This window comes from Pocillopora damicornis, chromosome 13 (genome assembly GCF_964200805.1).
Source record: "Pocillopora damicornis chromosome 13, jaPocDami1.2, whole genome shotgun sequence".
In the NCBI taxonomy this organism is placed as follows: domain Eukaryota; kingdom Metazoa; phylum Cnidaria; class Anthozoa; order Scleractinia; family Pocilloporidae; genus Pocillopora; species Pocillopora damicornis.
Window position 1 is genome coordinate 21,216,681 of NC_142682.1, and position 19,766 is coordinate 21,236,446.

The following is a 19,766-nucleotide window of genomic DNA, read 5'->3' on the forward strand; positions in this document are numbered from 1 at the left end:
AGTATTGTTTAGAGGGGGAAAAAATCTCCAGTCATCACTGCCTGCACACATTCAACCTTGATGGTGGCACTTGATAGCTACATCACACCAGCACAGTTCCTGCCCTTGCATGTCAGCTGCTGCAACTGAAGAAAAGAGAGAATTTTGCTCATCTGTTGACACTGATAGAAACATGAAATTGCACAGCAAAAAGTATGACAATTCCTTAAGGCCAGAGCTAGCTTCACACTGAATTCCTGCACTTTTTGAAGCAATAATAACCAATCCAAAGTGTCTGAATGAAATTCAGCTGCAAAGGAGGAATGAATTAATGTCAAGGGTTGATGTGATAATGATGGACGGAGTTAAAAGTTTCTGATGGCTGTCATTTCCATAGCGCTGGTCGCAGGCCTGCGGCAGACTGTTGAGGTGGTAGCCCCAGGTGCCCAGAAGGCCTGCGCGCGTAGCGCAATGGTGATCATGGCCTGTCAGGGGAACGACAGCCTCTTGTGTGTTCAGTGGGGGAAATGTTACGTAGACGGGTAAATGGATGGTATAATCCAGAAATCTAGTAATGTCATTGACCATATTTACCTGCAGGCGAGGCGATGTGACAGCTCTTAATAACCCTTTCACTACCGCAAATGACCTGGAGAGAGAATTTTTCCTAACGATATAAATACAATATGAACAGGGTGAGTGCTGAGAATCCAGAACATCATCTCAATTTGGGGACCATTGGTTGATGCCATACTAAATTCTACCAAGGAACTACCATCATAAGGATTGTATGGTTGACAGTGAGGAGAGGTGCAAATTTGATCTGGGAGCTAAAGGGTTACACTCAAGTGGTAAGGGACGTACAGGTGCAATCTGGTTTGAAGGGAATTTCATTCCTGTGCAAGCCCTGTCATTTCAAATGGCTGACAGATAACAATAATAATATTATCTCGGAGTGGGTGATCAATCATTATTCTCACGGATTTGATTTTATGAATTGACTGACCTTTTTTTTTCCCAGGGAAGGATTCAATTTGTACTTCACTTGGTCCTTGTTTCCCCTACAGGCAGGAAAGCAGGAAAATTCACATTGACATTCAATTTACAGCCTCCTTTTAATGAAGCCTTTCACTCCCTCCCAAGATCTCCATAGTAATTCTCCTTACTGTCAGCCATACAGTTCTGGTGACGTTGGCTTGGAGAATTTTCTATTGGATCAGCTTAAGTTCCCTTCATTTCTATTTTTCTTTGATCTCATCACTTGTCTGCTTGATATTGCACATTGTATATTGTATATTGGATATTGGATATTGGATATTGGATATTGGATATTGTATTATCATTTCTACTATTATTAAATGAGATTGCTAAAAACATGAAATTTCTGCCAACAATGCCAATAGGCAGTGGAGAGAAGAGGTAGAGAGAGAGAGAGGCGATGGAATGGTCAGTGCAGGAGAGTGGAAGAAATGCTCACAAGTTGTAGCTGCAGAGGTGAAACTTTGAGGGGCTGTCGTTCCTAGACCGCTGGCCGGTTGGTGAGGGCAAACTGTTGAGGCCGGAGCCACAGGCTCCACCAGCGCTAGCGCGCGTCGCAAAGCGAGCAGCGGGGCTTGCCAGGGGAAAGGCAGGGCACTGTTTGTGCAGAGGTCAAGGAGGGACATAGACCAGCAGGTAGTAGAAGGATGTTTTTTCTTTCAATGGTCTGTTTTCAGTGGTGCACTTTGGGAACAATTGATTGTTATTCATACCTCAGTCACTGGGTGGATTTGCAGGTGCAGGTGCCTGTACAGGACTTGGTCCTTGGTTGGCCTAGAGGAAAGAAAAGCAGGGGTCAAAAATTAGCATTGACATTTTTGATTTGAAACATGTAATATCATCATTATTATTATTATTATTATTATTATTATTATTATTATTATTCAGATTGCATTTCATGCATTTAACCCCTGGCCAGTAATTCTGGAAATGAAGAAAGGAAAGCCTGCCCTCTTACCACAGGTAGAGGGTTGTTTTGGGCATCATCATTGCAAAACTGTTCTAATTTGTACTCCTAACGATATCAATACAGCATCAACAGGATGAGTGCTGAGAATCCAGAACATCATCTCAATTTGGGGACCATTGGTTGATGCCATACTAAATTCTACCAAGTAGCTACCATCAAAAGGATTGTATGGTTGACAGTGAGGAGAGGTGCAAATTTGATATGGGAGCTAAAGGGTTAACCCTTGAACTCCTGTTAGTGTTTGACACTATATAACTCCCTATAATATCCATACATTATTCAGCAAACAGGTGGTGAGAATCATCAGACATATCAGGCACAAGTGGTTACCTTGATATACATATATATATATATATATATATATATATAGCCACTTTCCCAGGCAAGGATTGGATTTGTACTTCACTGGAGGAATGTGCATGACTTGGTCCTCGGGCCGGGAGAAGTCACATGTCGATCACCTCTGGCAGTTTGAGGGTGAAATGAAATGAAATGGCACAGCAAGACACTGACTCTTTTGGCATGCAAAACACTCAAGCGGAGACCTCTCGGGTCTTTCTTTCTTTCTTTTTTTGGATGCCACCCACCGTGAGAGAGAGAGAAGTAACCCTGATGCAGATCATCCGATGAATCAGTAGGTAGATGAAAGTTGTTTCTCACCAATTTAAAAAAGTTGTGTGCAAAATAAATACAGACATCAGTACAATATCTAGGAGGTACTTAGGTACACGATACATCATCATTTTTATTATTGGACGAATCTATTTAACAAACAGATATGAACGAACCATGAATTAACCCTTTAACTCCCAGATCAAACTTGTAATTCTTTTGACTGCCAACCATACAATTCTTATCATGTGAGTCCGGAGAATTTAGTATTAGATCCACTAATTATCCACAAAATCCACATTTTTCTCTCTTCTCGTCACCTAGATGGTCGATATTGTGTGGATGATGTAAGGAGAAACTCTGTGTCGGTCACTCACTTCTGTGTTGGTTGGAGTTGAAGGGTTAAATTAAATATAAAAGTTGCATTGCACTGTCTAACCCTAAGCAAGCAAAAAAAAAAAAAACCCAACACATCAAGTGTCAACCCCAAGCAACTAGTTCCCACACAAAACTCTGAGGACATTCTTACAAAAAGTCTTAAAATCTCTTGCTTTAACCGGCCTTTGACTCCCAAGATCTGATTGGCTGCCACATAATTGTAAATAAGTGACAAGAATTTGGTGTTAGATCAAGATCACCACTTCTACTCGATAAGGTTGAGTTTTCTCCTGACCTGTCTGCCAGATAATGTTTAGATATTAATTACAGGGAGAAGTTACATGTGAATCACTCTTGGGAGTCAAAAAAGGGTTAAAGCCTCAGAATTGGCCAAGGAAGAACCTTCCCAGATTTCTACATCTAGTTAGCAGCCCATGCAGCTAGCTAGCTAGCTAGCCTCTACAATCTACACTTGTAAAGAATTGAGAAAATTTAAACAAGCTGGCCAAACCAGTAATCTCAATACTCACTCGTAAAGAAAGAATCGAGAGATTTCAACAAGGTGGCCAAACCCAAAAGAAAAGGTTCATTGCACTTGCATTATTTTCATGCTCATGCAGACAACATTCAGACAACCTGTGTCGGTGAAACAAAACACTTTGGACTTTCGTCAAGGAGTAAGTGACGCGTTTTCAAAAAAACTGATAACAATTTCAACCTTCCACTTCTACCATCCGACACTGCACCCCGAATGTCAAATATAAAATCAACTGGGAACTGGAAATCTGCAAATTCTTCATCTGGCAACGGCCATAGCAGAATCACTTGGATTGGAGACTCAGTGTCTTACTCTTCAGTAACTACCAGTGAGTGTCTGGGCTGAGGGGGGAAAAAAAAAAAAGAAAAGAGGATCGGAGAGCCACATTACTTCTCACTACAGCGAGAAAGTCAAATGGTCTGCAAAGGCTTCGAACAAAGAGCAGAGTGCCATCGGCATGACTTTATTCAGCAACCAGAACGCAAATTATTGTTTCTGAACTGTTACCACGATCGATCTTGTATTTTTTCACGACAAAAGAGGTCCCTTTGGATGCCGTGTCAATGTTCCATTCACTTACAGTGAGAGCATTTGACTTATCAGCAGTTAGAATATATGGCATGGCAGATTGTAACTCTGTCATAATAGATAATAGATGATAGCTGACTTACCGGAGCTGAGCTGCTCTCTCTCAGGCTCGATCAACCCAAAGACGACTATCCCTCCGACCGGAACCCATGCTATCATAGCAGCTACATCACGGTGCCCGGTACCGACGACAGTCGTGCCGTTTATAGCTACTATACGATCTCCGACGCAGATCCCGGGAGCTTCGTGCGCAATGCTTCCTGGATCGATACCTTCGATGAGTGCACAACCCGAACTATCATTTGTTATGTGAAGACCCAAGGATGGGCCTGCTTTAGACACTGTCACAGTTTTGCGTTCTCCTTTAACAGGTGCAGACGTGAAGCCATCAGCTCCAGTTTGCCCTCCGAGTAACCCTTCCGTGACCATTCCGCATGCAGTTAGCGTGGACATAAGACAAGATCTGATGGAAAGAAATGTAAATTCTCAGGTCAACTCAATTCAGATAATGTATACAGCCACTAGAGAGTCTCGAAATAAGTGCTCTCCTCGCCCAACGAATCATTCTTTGCACAGGGTTACCTTGAACACAGCAACATCGCAACTTCGAAACCTCGGGGATGGAAGGTGTGTGATGCCACATTCCCACTGCCTCCGATTTCGTGGAGGCGAAACGAAAAGACATGTCTGTCTAGCTCGCAGGGCTAGCTAGTCGAGTCACCTAATGCGCGTGCGCGCGCGCCTTGGGGAGGGGGGGAGGGGGGAGGGGGGGGACATTTGGCGCTAGGCCGAGATGGCCGGCCAACTAGCCAATCAAATAATAATAAATAAAATCATCATAAGCTTTATTTACGTGTCAAATAAGATAGCAGTTTCCCACTAGGTAAGCACACCTAAACTAAACTCGTCTGATCTATATAAAACTATGCGTTAAAAATTTATTGGAATATGATAAAAGAGCTCTTCCCATATAAAACTACCCTACCCCGAAAATAGTAGACCCCACGTTTATAATACCCCACCCTGTATAATAAGATGATAACCTTCATATGATGAGATAATAAGATGATAATAATTACAATAATATGATCTTGATAGTATTTAAAATATTTAAGATTGACGTTCTTGTACCCTCTCTACTTTTCTAGAATCACTAGCTTTGCAACAATTCCATACAGTACCACAGTAAGTTAAATAAGGCAGAAGAGCAGCCTTAAAAAGTTGTAATTTAGCCTTGGCTGGGATTAACTTCCTTAATCTATTAGTTACACCCAGCCTTTGACTGCTTCCTTTTTTTTTCTTTTTTTTTTTAATTTTTTTTTTTTTTTTTTAACAGATGTTACTCACGCGATCAGAAAAATGTAAATTATCATCAATATTTACACCCAATAACTTAGAATAGAATTATATGATTTAATGGCTGTTCCGTTAACATTTAGCTCTAACTGTTCATCATTTAGTCTACCTCCTTTCGATATCATTGATCCATATTTATCAAAGTTCCCTTTGAACCGTCACATGTTTCGACGCGCGAGCTGTGGGCAAATAATTAATTCGTGTGCGGGCAAGTCCGAATCGGCCCGGACGTGCGTGGGCAAGTTTGAATCGGGGAAAAATCACCATTCGTGGCCGGTTTTTGCCTGTCGGGTGTATTGCTTTTGTGACGGACGGCTTCAAATGAAATAATTCCGGGTGCAAAAAAAAAAACAAAAACAAAATCAAAACAAGAAAACAAGAAAACAAGAAAGCGAGAAAACAGGACAGGACCGAACAGAACAGCAAAAGCCAGACAAATTCAAATTCACACACTTTTTATTATTTATCTGACAGCTAGAAATCTCTCTGGCGGCTTCCAAAAGTCCAACAACAATAGCGAAGAAAAGGGATCTTCTTAGAGTTCTCGTTCTGTTTTTTTTTTTCTCCTCTTTGTCCTTTTGCTTTGTCCTTTTTTTTTTTTTGAGGTCAGGATCCCCGCTCCCCGCCCATGACTGCCTTGTGTATCTCGCGCACGCTGGTCAGCAGTCGCATGGCGTAGGGACTGCCTTTGGCAGCAGCCACCTTCACAGCGACTAGCGACTCTCTCGACTCCACCCACTGCTCACCGTCCAAGTCTGGGGCATAGTTAGAACCTCCGGTGTGCCTGTACCATAGAAGGAGGGCTTGGCCTTCCGGCAGGAAAGCTTGAACACGCCCCAGGAAAATCGAAGGCTTCTGTAGGGTGCTGTCCTCGGCCACGAGTCCCACAAAGTCGCCCACGTCGATCTCCGGCTCCGAGATCTCTGGCAGCTGGAGAGACCTGGTCATGGGCCCGGCCACAAGCTCCTCTTCTTCGGCCTTGCGCCTGGCCAGATCTAATGCCGGGGTCTTCTTCTGGTTTGCCGTGCGTCGGTCGTAAGTGTGCTGGGCCTGCTCTCGGGAGTGCCGGAGACAAGCAGCAAGGCTGTCTTTCATCTGATCGTCGCATCCGCTGCAGATAGACAGAGGGAGAACGACAAAAAGAAAAACGTATCAAACGGTTATCAGCGATGTGGCTATGCCGGCGTTTTAAAGCAACAGATTCCAAAATTCGCGGGGAACGAACGAAGGAAGGAAGGAAGGAAGGACGTGACTTGCAGTTCAATAGCCATGTCGACCTACCTCTGGGAATATGCCCAGGTCACGAAAGATGACCTTAGTCCGCATACCGCCACCTTGCTTCCGGTCAGGAGTTCGAACATTTTCTGTAAACGTGTTGTGAACGACGTGCTCGAGTACGGTGCACCCTTGGAATTCTGAAATGAAATAGGTCAGAGTCAAAATGATCTGCTGCTGCACAGCAGTGGGCCCAGTTGTTCAAAGGCCGATTAGCTCTAACCCAGGGTTAAATTTTAATCCAGCTTTCTTTATTTCTTTGTTCAGAAGTCTTTTGGGGAAAGTCTTCACTATTCTTTTTAGAACATGCAATGATCAAATTGCAAGCAAAAAGATTTGAACTGAATTTTCTCTTAAAGTTTTCAGACCTGAAATCAAATTTCACACTAACCCTGGGTTACCTTAACCCAGCTTTGAACAACCAGGGCCTGTGGTGACTGTGACCCACGGCCAGTGTTTTCAAAGAGTCCTCTTCGGCCCAAAAATTCCTAACCAGTTAGCTAGTTTCAAGCGAGTGCTACTTCACCCGGCGACGGCATGAGTTGGACAATTTTGCCTTGCCGAGCCCGGCAATTTTAGCCCGCGCTAGCTAGCTGGCTATAAGACGGGGAACCCTATACTTACCAGAAACAGGTAGTTGCTGCACAGCGTCGGATTAAGCACCTTTCTGAATTCTGATACAAACTGTATGAACAGCCTGCAGAGTTGGCTGTCTGCCTGCGGAGAGAGAGAGAGAGAGAGAGAGAGAGAGAGAGAGAGAGAGAGAGAGAGACTGTTATTAAAGTGTGCTCAGAACTCTTGTTAATTTCCGTACTCTGCTCGTGTCAGTCGTTCAGTCGTGACAAGAATTACCTGTATGGGAATAGTTTCAGGCCCGCTCTGCTTGCAGGTTTTGAACCTTCCGAGGTGTAGCACGATGCCGTCGCCATCTGTCTTGATCAAGGCCACGTTTCTGTCACGATAGTGCGCTTTCTGAAACGGTTCTTCCAGTTGGCTTTCCAAGACCAACTCCATCGTCCTGATTTCTAGGCCCCTGCTGGGCGGGAGGTGGGTGTACAGTGACAAAAGCAGCAGGTCGCGGGCCTCCTGAGCGCGTTGCTGTCTGCCCTTGGCCAATTCAAACCGGCACCGCTGGGCTTCCCTAGCTAGGAGGACTTGTTCCCTTAAGAGAAAGCGGGGACCAGTGTTCTTTAATATCTTTAGAAACGATTCATTCCTACAAATTGAAACTGTACTTCTTGCATTTATTTTCAAGCATTTCAACTCTGAATGCAGTCGTCTACTCAAAAGGGCAGGCAGGCAGGCAGGCAGGCAGGCAGGCAGGCAGGCAGGCAGGCAGGCAGGAACTGTAGACCTCGAGGACAAGCGTTCACAAAACACGATTCTGACTATTTTTAAATTTTTTACCTTTTCCCGATTGATCATCCAAGATGTTTAAAAGACAGACACGTTTTGTTTCCGTTTTGTTTCCGTTTTGTTTTGTTTCTGTTTTGTTTTACACTAACTAACTAGCACACTTACCAATCCAGCCACTTGCTTTGCGCTTTGAGATCTTCGACTGCGGTCGCCCTCTCCAGATCCCCCTGCTTCTGAAGTACAGTGGCCGTTCTTCTGAGCTGGGAGATAATGCGGATACCTTCGAATTGTGGCCCCAATCCCCGATAGCAATACTTCAGTGGGTACAGCAGACTGCTCGCGTGCACGCTTAGGGTCGCAGGACTCAAGTTCCTCTCCTCCTGATGTAGAGACGAGATGGCAACGTGTCGTAAATGTCTTTTAGCAGGTCAAATGATAATCTACAATCATCTGTCGTTGTCGTTGCAACGTGCAACGTTCTAAAACAACCTCGATACCCACCTTCAGATAGTCTAGGTATCCTTCGATAAGATCCCCGCGATGGAAGTCTTGGACTGAAGGCGACTCTCCGGGCCGGATTCGCTGAACGTATCCAAGATAACCTACAATATACAATATACAATATACAATATTTATTTGCCATATACGACATTTACACATGGAAAAAAAAAAAAAAAATGAAGAAAATTGATGACAGAAAATAAATGGCGAGAAAACCTGAAAGAAACCACGAGGCTTATAACAAGTCAGGCTTTCTCACTTAAAATAACTAATCTTATATTAGAATTACAATATGGACTTATGGTAATTAACTTTGACCGCGCACACGTACACACACACACACACACGCACACGCATATTAAGTAAGTTAGTTAAGAATTACTGCCTTACAGAAGCTAATACTTAGAGAGAAGAAATTCCTTAAGCTTTCTTTTAAAAAAAGGGGAGGAGGGAGAACTGGTTATGTCAGAATTTAACGAATTATAAAAGTTTGGACCTTGAAAGTAAATTGAAAACTTCCTGGTGTTCGTTCTGCACAGTGGCAAACGGAAGGACTGAGCATTCCTAGTATTATAATTGTGGATTTGACTATTCAGTAAAAAAAAGTTATTGAATTTGGAAGGGAGTGTAGAGTTCTCGAATGAAAACATAAAAGTACCTAATTGAAACGAATGGATATCATGAAATTTTAAGAGTTTAAGTTCCTTTAAAATAGGGCCAGTATGGGCAATGTATGTAGAATTGCTTACTATTCTTAACGCACGTTTCTGTAAGGTTACAATTCTTTGAAGGTTTGACTTATAGGTACCAGCCCAAGCTGAATTGCAATAATACAAATATGGAAGGATCATAGAATTGTATAAAGTACGAAGGGAGTGAGTAGAGAGAAAAAACCTAGATTTATGAATAATACCTATAGATTTGGATAATTTATTTGCTGTTAAGGATATATGCGATTTCCAGGTCAAATTGTCATCTAATAAAACACCCAAAAACATGGTCTCAGAAACACGAAGAATAGGCTGCTCGTTTATGAAAACTTGAAATTCAAAGGATTGCTTCTTTTGCCAAGGCTTGAATACCATAAAATTAGTCTTGGCTAAATTCAAGGAGAGCCGCTTTGCTGCAAACCAGGTTGACAATTTGTTTAATTCTCTATTTAATGTGTTAATTAGGTAAACAGGGTCATTATGGGAGATAAATAAGTTTGTATCATCAGCAAACAAGATTGCATCAAGCAGGGAAGCATTGTTCAAATCATTAACATACAGGATAAAAAATAAGGGACCAAGAATAGAACCTTGAGGCACCCCACAGGGAATCCCCTGTGGGGCAGATCTAACGTTATTAACCTGAGGATAGATGGCCGAGAAACATGAAAAGAGGACCAGAAAATTGGAGCGCGTTCCATTCCTCTGTTTGCTTATCTGGTTTGCCTTTCTTTCTCTTCTTTTTTTTTTTTTGTTTTTTTTGTTTTTTTGTTTTTTTGTTTTTTTTTGTGTGCTCCATCACCGAAAATGCCACGAGCGATGCAACTAGCAAATAATGTAAAATGCGGAGCCGCCATACTCACACAGGATGCGTTCCAAGGCTTTGTCGAACGTGCTCGCGGCGAGCATCTGTCCGTGCCTCTCCAGCGCATGAGGCCTTGTGAAAAAAGACTTGGTCTCCTGCATGAACCATTGCAGATCTGGTGGGAGATCTGTGAGGCGCAGCGCGTAGGCCGACCTCTTGGGAGGAAGGGGGGCTACGGGAACCTGCTGTGGGGTTTCCTCGGCACGATCATGCCCTGGCTTCTCCTCACGATCGGGTGTGCTCGTTGTGACGGGTGGCGGTATTTCCAGCCGTGCGGCGGGCATGGGTTGACCGTGATGAGATGTGGCCGCCTTCGGGAACCTTTGCAGATGTGGTGGGAAGTCTGTAAGAGGCGGCACGTGATGCGCCACCCTCTTCGGAGGCTGTGGTAAGGTTTCCTCCACACGATCGTCTCCGTGCTGCTGGTCGTCGTGGGCGTGGGGTATGCCGGTGGTGACGGGCGGCGCTAGTTGCGGCCTTGTTGCCGCGAGCACGTGTTGACCGTGGTGACGTGCGGTTTTCTCCCTGGACCTTTTCAGCTTCGGCGGGAGATCTGTGAGACGCGGCACGTGATAGGCCGCCCTCTTCGGAGAAAGGGCGGCTACGGGAGGCTGTCGTGGTGCTTCCTCTGCGCCACCACCTGGTTGAAGCTGCTCGTCACCGTCGTCGTCGGATACTACTGCGCTTATTGCAACGGGTGGCGGTTGTTGAGATGCGGTCTTCTTCCTGGACCTTTGCTTAGGGTTTGCGGGCGGGAGATCTGTTAGACGCGGCGCGTGGGATGCCCTCTTGGGAGAGAGGGCGGCCACGGGAGGCTCTTGTGGGGCTTCGTCTCCACCATCGTCTTCTCCGCGCTCCTCGTCGTCCGATACTAGGTTTATTGCAACGGGTGGCGGTGATTCTGGCCTTGCTGCGGGCGTGGGCTCGCCGGCGGGATCAGTTTCTTCCTGGTCGCTAGAGTCGAGAGAACAACTATCCATGGATTCGGCCGACGGGCTCGGATAGCGGGGGCTGTCGTCGCCGTCGACCGAGCAGTCAGCGTAGCTTTGATCTTCACCTCCCCCCTCGATATCGCTCATCGTGTCAGTATTCCACAACAGTCACACGCTTACCAAATTCCACTTTCAAAAGAAAAAAAATTTAAAAAAAATAAATAAAAATTAAAAAAAAAAAATAGATGAAATAAGATGAACACGAATTAAAACAGAACAAAAAGACTTTGCGATGTTGTCTAGGTACTACCATCACTGATGCTTACGGCCACCTAAAAATTGAATTCGTGAGATCTCGAGACGCGGTTAACGAGGCGTTTGGGTCGAGATTGAACATTAACCAAGCCAGACCAGACCAGAGTTGACCGTTGACGCGAATGTCTCGTCTTGCGAGTAAAGCAGGGTCAATCCAAAAAAGAAAAAAAAAAAAAAAAAAAAACAGCAAACAAAAAGACAAAAACTGGGTACGGTACAGACGATACAAACGGCGTTCAAGCACAAAAGTTTCGGTACAACAAAACGACAAGAATTTGCTGGCTGGGTGTTCACTCGCATCTGAGACAATTTTGGCCTTTAAATCTCGAATCCATTGAAAATTCCGACAAATGCCACAAGAAAGATCAGTTTGCATACTCTCGCCCAATGCTGATAAAACGGAGTTACAGAGCCGGTAACTCACCTATCGGTCCCGCCTGTGCCCTGGGCTTCGACAAAGGAAAATGCGAGCGTTAGGGACGCCAAACTCGCTTTTGGCATATGCGCGCGGTGACGCTGAAAGGTCCGATCCGAGACGATTTTGGCCTTTAAATCTCGAATCCATCGAAAATTCCGACAAATGCCACAAGAAAGATCAGTTTGCATACTTTCTCTCAATGATGAAAAACGCAGTTACAGAGCAGGTAACTCACCTGTCGGTCCCGCCTGTGCCCTGGGCTTCGATCAACGAAAATGCGACCGTTGGGGACGCCAAACTCGCTTTTGGCATATGGGCGCGGTGACGCTGAAAGGTCCGATTACAAAACCAAACAGACAAGTGTAAACAAACAGACAAGCATTGCAACTATGTTCGTATCTACGACCACTCTGAGTAACGACCAAATTAACCGACAATCGATTCAATAAAAACGAGCCATCTGCTCCATGTGGATTGTGCTACCTTATTAGGCGTAGACATTGACAGCAAATTGTCATTTAATGAACATGTTGAGAAAGTATGTAAAAAGTTGGCCTCTAGAATCGCAATATTGCGTAAGATCCGAGCGTGTCTACCCCTTAAACAGCGACTTCAGTTTTATAATAGCATTATTCGCCCCGTTATGTCTTACGCTAACGTTGTTTGGGCAAATTGCGATAAAGAGCGGCACGCGTTATTTGTCATGCCGATCGCATGACACCATCAGTTGCTTTGTTTAACAAGCTAGGTTGGATCCCGTTTTATGAGCAACCTAAGATTGATAAATGCACAATAATGTATAAGCGAATTAATGGGACTTTGCCGAATTATCTAAATGAACAGGAGGACGCTCTTTCGCTGTTTCGGCAACAAGACTGTGGAACAGTACACCAATTGAAATTAGGAAACTAAATTCTGTAGCATGTTTTAAAAAGAACATGTTTGCCAATATTTTTAAGGAACAACAACTTTTGCATCATTTCGTAATTTAATAATTTATTTTTTATCTTATAATTGAATCCTGTCATATTTTATATTTTAACTGTATATATATATATTTTAGCTTACAGTATTTTAGATTGTAAATAGTTGTGAGGGCCACAAGTTTATTAGCCTTTGGCTATTAAGTGCCACCCTCTTTAAATAAAGGCTTTATTATTATTATTATTATTATTATTATTATTATTATTATTATGTCTTTACCACTAAGTGACGCCGATACGAGTCGCGCCGCAGCGCACCTCTAGCACAAATAATAATAATAATAATAATAATAATAATAATAATAATAATAGCGTATGTCTGTTTGTGGTTATAATAATCATCTTTATTGAGGAAACTTTCAGAAAAAAAGGTATGGTTTTCAAAGAGGACCTCAAAACTAGATATATCTAGTAAAAACAACAACTACTCACTACCTTCGCCATGTGTTTTGTCTGTTTCCATTTCGACACCGAGGGGGTACTGGGGTGTATGCATAGAGTTGAGCCCGCGCTCCAAAATTTAAAAAAAAATTATTGGAGCCAAAATCAAAAAGCTTCGGACAATGAAATACTCCTAGAGGAAATTCTAATCACAGAAAACGTGCCTGTCAAATTGGCGAAATGAAATAAATATGAACCCTCCACTCCCACAAGTGACCAAGACAGAACTTCTCCTTACAGTATGAATACAATATCAAGCAGGCAGGTGACGAGAATGGAGAAGAACATCGATCGTGGGATTAGTAGTTGAGCCAATACCAAATTCTTTGAACTCACATCGTAAGAGTTGTCTGGCAGATAGTAAGGACAATTACTAATCAGATCTTGGGAGTGAAAGGGTTTCATACATCGAGGTTGCACTGTCCGGTTTTAATGCCCGTATACTAGCACATGAGACATTTCTGCGATTTGATTGGCTTAGAGCAGTGGTGTTTCAGCTTAATTTAAGCCAAATACCTACATGTGAAAATTACAAACTAAACCCGGGTAGCGGTAGAGACGAATAACAGCATAATTTGTACCTGATGTTTGGCATGAATACCACTGGCGATATTTCAAAATTGCCTCAAATGCCACCGGCCTAACAGCTGGTGAGACTACGCATAACAATTTCGAAATATCACTGCAGGCATTTAGGTCAAATATCACTAGAGATCATCCAATTACCTACACAAAGACAAAGGACAAAACCACACACTCCTTTGAATATAAATTTGGGCACCAGTCTTTATTTTCAACAACAATACCAATGAATGTGTCAAAACTTTTCTTGTCTACTCCATTCGGTTAGGCAGTATTGTTTAGAGGGGGAAAAAATCTCCAGTCATCACTGCCTGCACACATTCAACCTTGATGGTGGCACTTGATAGCTACATCACACCAGCACAGTTCCTGCCCTTGCATGTCAGCTGCTGCAACTGAAGAAAAGAGAGAATTTTGCTCATCTGTTGACACTGATAGAAACATGAAATTGCACAGCAAAAAGTATGAAAATTCCTTAAAGCCCCAGCTAGCTTCACACTGAACTCCTGCACTTTTTGAAGCAATAATAACCAATCCAAAGTGTCTGAATGAAATTCAGCTGCAAAGGAGGAATGAATTAATGTCAAGGGTTCCTGTCATTTTTTTAAAGCATGGCCTCACAAACTTTTTCCGTTGGCTCCACCAATAAAAAACATTTAGGGAAAGTCAAATAATCAATACCACAACTAGTACTTAAATACTAAGTTAGCAATTGACTGAGACACCATTAGCACCACCATAAAAAAATGTAAGAACCCTCAACTGGCTGAAACTTGCATCATTCAGTTGCATACTATTCTTCCCATATACTGACTAAGTATTCTTTGGCAGTACTTACTTGTATTTTCCAGCTGGAGGTAACTGCTATGTCTAAGCACAATTCTTTTCTGGCCCCTCTTGGCTGATTGGAGTTTGCCTGCTCCAGTCGACTGTTATTTTCTGTAAAACAGAATAATATACATAAGGACCCAGGCATGAAGTGCAGAAACCTTCCTTGGAAACCTTGGAAACAACACAATGTTTTTAATTGCTCAGATCAAAACCAAAAAAGTTTACTGTTTGTTAAAAACAATGTTATGCAATGTTAAATGTTACATAATGTTAAAAATATCAAGGCCAAAAGTAATTCTGAACACAAAATTTAATAAATTTGACAGCTGTGAAGTATATAGCATTGCTTATGAATGAGACAAGAACGTGCTTTTAAATTTCCATCATACCCGAATAATGTCTGCGTAAAAATTGAGCTCAAATGTAGTATTTTTAACTTATAAATCTACTCCTAGTAAGTGGCCCTGGCAAACTATCTTTACATGTCACTGCCAATAAAATAACCCTCCATCTTCATAAAGATCTAAGTAGGCTCTTAAGGCCTTCCTGTCATTTTTTTAAAGCATGGCCTCACAAACTTTTTCCGTTGGCTCCACCAATAAAAAAGCATTTAGGGAAAGTCAAATAATCAATACCACAACTAGTACTTAAATACTAAGTTAGCAATTGACTGAGACACCATTAGCACCACCATAAAAAAATGTAAGAACCCTCAACTGGCTGAAACTTGCATCATTCAGTTGCATACTATTCTTCCCATATACTGACTAAGTATTCTTTGGCAGTACTTACTTGTATTTTCCAGCTGGAGGTAACTGCTATGTCTAAGCACAATTCTTTTCTGGCCCCTCTTGGCTGATTGGAGTTTGCCTGCTCCAGTTGACTGTTATTTTCTGTAAAACAGAATAATATACATGAGGACCCAGGCATGAAGTGAAGAAACCTTCCTTGGAAACCTTGGAAACAACACAATGTTTTTAATTGCTCAGATCAAAACCAAAAAAGTTTACTGTTTGTTAAAAACAATGTTATGCAATGTTAAATGTTACATAATGTTAAAAACATCAAGGCCAAAAGTAATTCTGAACACAAAATTTAATAAATTTGACAGCTGTGAAGTATATAGCATTGCTTATGAATGAGACAAGAACGTGCTTTTAAATTTCCATCATACCTGAATAATGTCTGCGTAAAAATTGAGCTCAAATGTAGTATTTTTAACTTATAAATCTACTCCTAGTAAGTTGCCCTGGCAAACTATCTTTACATGTCACTGCCAATAAAATAACCCTCCATCTTCATAAAGATCTAAGTAGGCTCTTAAGGCCTTCCTGTCATTTTTTTAAAGCATGGCCTCACAAACTTTTTCCGTTGGCTCCACCAATAAAAAAGCATTTAGGGAAAGTCAAATAATCAATACCACAACTAGTACTTAAATACTAAGTTAGCAATTGACTGAGACACCATTAGCACCACCATAAAAAAATGTAAGAACCCTCAACTGGCTGAAACTTGCATCATTCAGTTGCATACTATTCTTCCCATATACTGACTAAGTATTCTTTGGCAGTACTTACTTGTATTTTCCAGCTGGAGGTAACTGCTATGTCTAAGCACAATTCTTTTCTGGCCCCTCTTGGCTGATTGGAGTTTGCCTGCTCCAGTCGACTGTTATTTTCTGTAAAACAGAATAATATACATAAGGACCCAGGCATGAAGTGAAGAAACCTTCCTTGGAAACCTTGGAAACAACACAATGTTTTTAATGGCTCAGATCAAAACCAAAAAATTTTACTGTTTGTTAAAAACAATGTCATGCAATGTTAAATGTTACATAATGTTAAAAATATCAAGGCCAAAAGTAATTCTGAACACAAAATTTAATAAATTTGACAGCTGTGAAGTATATAGCATTGCTTATGAATGAGACAAGAACGTGCTTTTAAATTTCCATCATACCTGAATAATGTCTGCGTAAAAATTGAGCTCAAATGTAGTATTTTTAACTTATAAATCTACTCCTAGTAAGTGGCCCTGGCAAACTATCTTTACATGTCACTGCCAATAAAATAACCCTCCATCTTCATAAAGATCTAAGTAGGCTCTTAAGGCCTTCCTGTCATTTTTTCAAAGCATGGCCTCACAAACTTTTTCCGTTGGCTCCACCAATAAAAAACATTTAGGGAAAGTCAAATAATCAATACCACAACTAGTACTTAAATACTAAGTTAGCAATTGACTGAGACACCATTAGCACCACCATAAAAAAATGTAAGAACCCTCAACTGGCTGAAACTTGCATCATTCAGTTGCATACTATTCTTCCCATATACTGACTAAGTATTCTTTGGCAGTACTTACTTGTATTTTCCAGCTGGAGGTAACTGCTATGTCTAAGCACAATTCTTTTCTGGCCCCTCTTGGCTGATTGGAGTTTGCCTGCTCCAGTGGACTGTTATTTTCTGTAAAACAGAATAATATACATGAGGACCCAGGCATGAAGTGAAGAAACCTTCCTTGGAAACCTTGGAAACAACACAATGTTTTTAATTGCTCAGATCAAAACCAAAAAAGTTTACTGTTTGTTAAAAACAATGTTATGCAATGTTAAATGTTACATAATGTTAAAAACATCAAGGCCAAAAGTAATTCTGAACACAAAATTTAATAAATTTGACAGCTGTGAAGTATATAGCATTGCTTATGAATGAGACAAGAACGTGCTTTTAAATTTCCATCATACCTGAATAATGTCTGCGTAAAAATTGAGCTCAAATGTAGTATTTTTAACTTATAAATCTACTCCTAGTAAGTGGCCCTGGCAAACTATCTTTACATGTCACTGCCAATAAAATAACCCTCCATCTTCATAAAGATCTAAGTAGGCTCTTAAGGCCTTCCTGTCATTTTTTCAAAGCATGGCCTCACAAACTTTTTCCGTTGGCTCCACCAATAAAAAAGCATTTAGGGAAAGTCAAATAATCAATACCACAACTAGTACTTAAATACTAAGTTAGCAATTGACTGAGACACCATTAGCACCACCATAAAAAAATGTAAGAACCCTCAACTGGCTGAAACTTGCATCATTCAGTTGCATACTATTCTTCCCATATACTGACTAAGTATTCTTTGGCAGTACTTACTTGTATTTTCCAGCTGGAGGTAACTGCTATGTCTAAGCACAATTCTTTTCTGGCCCCTCTTGGCTGATTGGAGTTTGCCTGCTCCAGTTGACTGTTATTTTCTGTAAAACAGAATAATATACATAAGGACCCAGGCATGAAGTGAAGAAACCTTCCTTGGAAACCTTGGAAACAACACAATGTTTTTAATGGCTCAGATCAAAACCAAAAAATTTTACTGTTTGTTAAAAACAATGTCATGCAATGTTAAATGTTACATAATGTTAAAAATATCAAGGCCAAAAGTAATTCTGAACACAAAATTTAATAAATTTGACAGCTGTGAAGTATATAGCATTGCTTATGAATGAGACAAGAACGTGCTTTTAAATTTCCATCATACCTGAATAATGTCTGCGTAAAAATTGAGCTCAAATGTAGTATTTTTAACTTATAAATCTACTCCTAGTAAGTGGCCCTGGCAAACTATCTTTACATGTCACTGCCAATAAAATAACCCTCCATCTTCATAAAGATCTAAGTAGGCTCTTAAGGCCTTCCTGTCATTTTTTCAAAGCATGGCCTCACAAACTTTTTCCGTTGGCTCCACCAATAAAAAACATTTAGGGAAAGTCAAATAATCAATACCACAACTAGTACTTAAATACTAAGTTAGCAATTGACTGAGACACCATTAGCACCACCATAAAAAAATGTAAGAACCCTCAACTGGCTGAAACTTGCATCATTCAGTTGCATACTATTCTTCCCATATACTGACTAAGTATTCTTTGGCAGTACTTACTTGTATTTTCCAGCTGGAGGTAACTGCTATGTCTAAGCACAATTCTTTTCTGGCCCCTCTTGGCTGATTGGAGTTTGCCTGCTCCAGTCGACTGTTATTTTCTGTAAAACAGAATAATATACATGAGGACCCAGGCATGAAGTGCAGAAACCTTCCTTGGAAACCTTGGAAACAACACAATGTTTTTAATTGCTCAGATCAAAACCAAAAAAGTTTACTGTTTGTTAAAAACAATGTTATGCAATGTTAAATGTTACATAATGTTAAAAATATCAAGGCCAAAAGTAATTCTGAACACAAAATTTAATAAATTTGACAGCTGTGAAGTATATAGCATTGCTTATGAATGAGACAAGAACGTGCTTTTAAATTTCCATCATACCTGAATAATGTCTGCGTAAAAATTGAGCTCAAATGTAGTATTTTTAACTTATAAATCTACTCCTAGTAAGTGGCCCTGGCAAACTATCTTTACATGTCACTGCCAATAAAATAACCCTCCATCTTCATAAAGATCTAAGTAGGCTCTTAAGGCCTTCCTGTCATTTTTTTAAAGCATGGCCTCACAAACCTTTTCCGTTGGCTCCACCAATAAAAAAGCATTTAGGGAAAGTCAAATAATCAATACCACAACTAGTACTTAAATACTAAGTTAGCAATTGACTGAGACACCATTAGCACCACCATAAAAAAATGTAAGAACCCTCAACTGGCTGAAACTTGCATCATTCAGTTGCATACTATTCTTCCCATATACTGACTAAGTATTCTTTGGCAGTACTTACTTGTATTTTCCAGCTGGAGGTAACTGCTATGTCTAAGCACAATTCTTTTCTGGCCCCTCTTGGCTGATTGGAGTTTTCCTGCTCAAGTTGACCGTTATTTTCTGTAAAACAGAATGATATACATAAGGACCCAGGCATGAAGTGAAGAAACCTTCCTTGGAAACCTTGGAAAATAGACTATGTTTTTAACTGCCAACTTGGACGTGTACAAACAGGCAAAACAAACAAAGAGACAGACAAACAGACAAACACTCGCTCGTCGCTCGAGTCAGGAGGACGCTCGTCCCCTGCGGCTGAAAGCCCTGTATTTGCGAACAGAGAGAAAAATCTACGGACGGAAAAGGCTTTCGATTCTCTTGCGAGTTGCTTCGTTCTCAGAGTCG

At 41.3% G+C, this 19,766-nt stretch overlaps 2 protein-coding genes across 3 annotated transcripts; both read right to left on the reverse strand.

The window, feature by feature from the left end:
• Positions 1-1,729: 1,729 nt before the first annotated feature.
• On the reverse strand, positions 1,730-4,829 carry LOC149035921 (PDZ domain-containing protein GIPC3-like). Of its 2 annotated transcripts, none has more exons than XM_089191685.1 (3): positions 4,686-4,829; positions 4,187-4,566; positions 1,730-1,791 (listed from the first exon to the last, which is right to left on the reverse strand). In XM_089191685.1, exons 1-3 carry the CDS (start codon positions 4,700-4,702, stop codon positions 1,736-1,738), a joined length of 453 nt encoding a protein of 150 aa, XP_089047811.1. In that variant the 5' UTR covers positions 4,703-4,829; the 3' UTR covers positions 1,730-1,735. The 2 variants fall into 2 exon arrangements, with proteins under 2 accessions (XP_089047811.1, XP_089047812.1); XM_089191686.1 differs by lacking the exon at positions 1,730-1,791 and adding an exon at positions 2,715-3,856.
• Positions 4,830-5,897: 1,068 nt separating this feature from the next.
• Positions 5,898-8,886, reverse strand: LOC149035922 (uncharacterized). Its single transcript, XM_089191684.1, has 6 exons — positions 8,592-8,886; positions 8,256-8,470; positions 7,587-7,896; positions 7,359-7,451; positions 6,741-6,874; positions 5,898-6,570 (listed from the first exon to the last, which is right to left on the reverse strand). The coding sequence occupies exons 1-6, from the start codon at positions 8,748-8,750 to the stop codon at positions 6,066-6,068; spliced, it is 1,416 nt and encodes a 471-aa protein (XP_089047810.1). The 5' UTR covers positions 8,751-8,886; the 3' UTR covers positions 5,898-6,065.
• Positions 8,887-19,766: the final 10,880 nt, after the last annotated feature.

Excerpts from the sequence above, each read along its gene's own strand:
- LOC149035921 (XM_089191685.1), bottom strand. Across the intron at positions 1,792-4,186 it reads GAGAGAGCAGCTCAGCTCCG|GCCAACCAAGGACCAAGTCC; the intron begins GTAAGTCAGCTA and ends TCTTTCCTCTAG.
- LOC149035922 (XM_089191684.1), bottom strand. The coding sequence starts at position 8,750 with ATGTGTAAATGTCGTATATGGCAAATAAATATTGTATATTGTATATTG. Across the intron at positions 8,471-8,591 it reads GATACCTAGACTATCTGAAG|GAGGAGAGGAACTTGAGTCC; the intron begins GTGGGTATCGAG and ends TCTCTACATCAG. Across the intron at positions 7,897-8,255 it reads CAAAGCAAGTGGCTGGATTG|GGAACAAGTCCTCCTAGCTA; the intron begins GTAAGTGTGCTA and ends CTTTCTCTTAAG.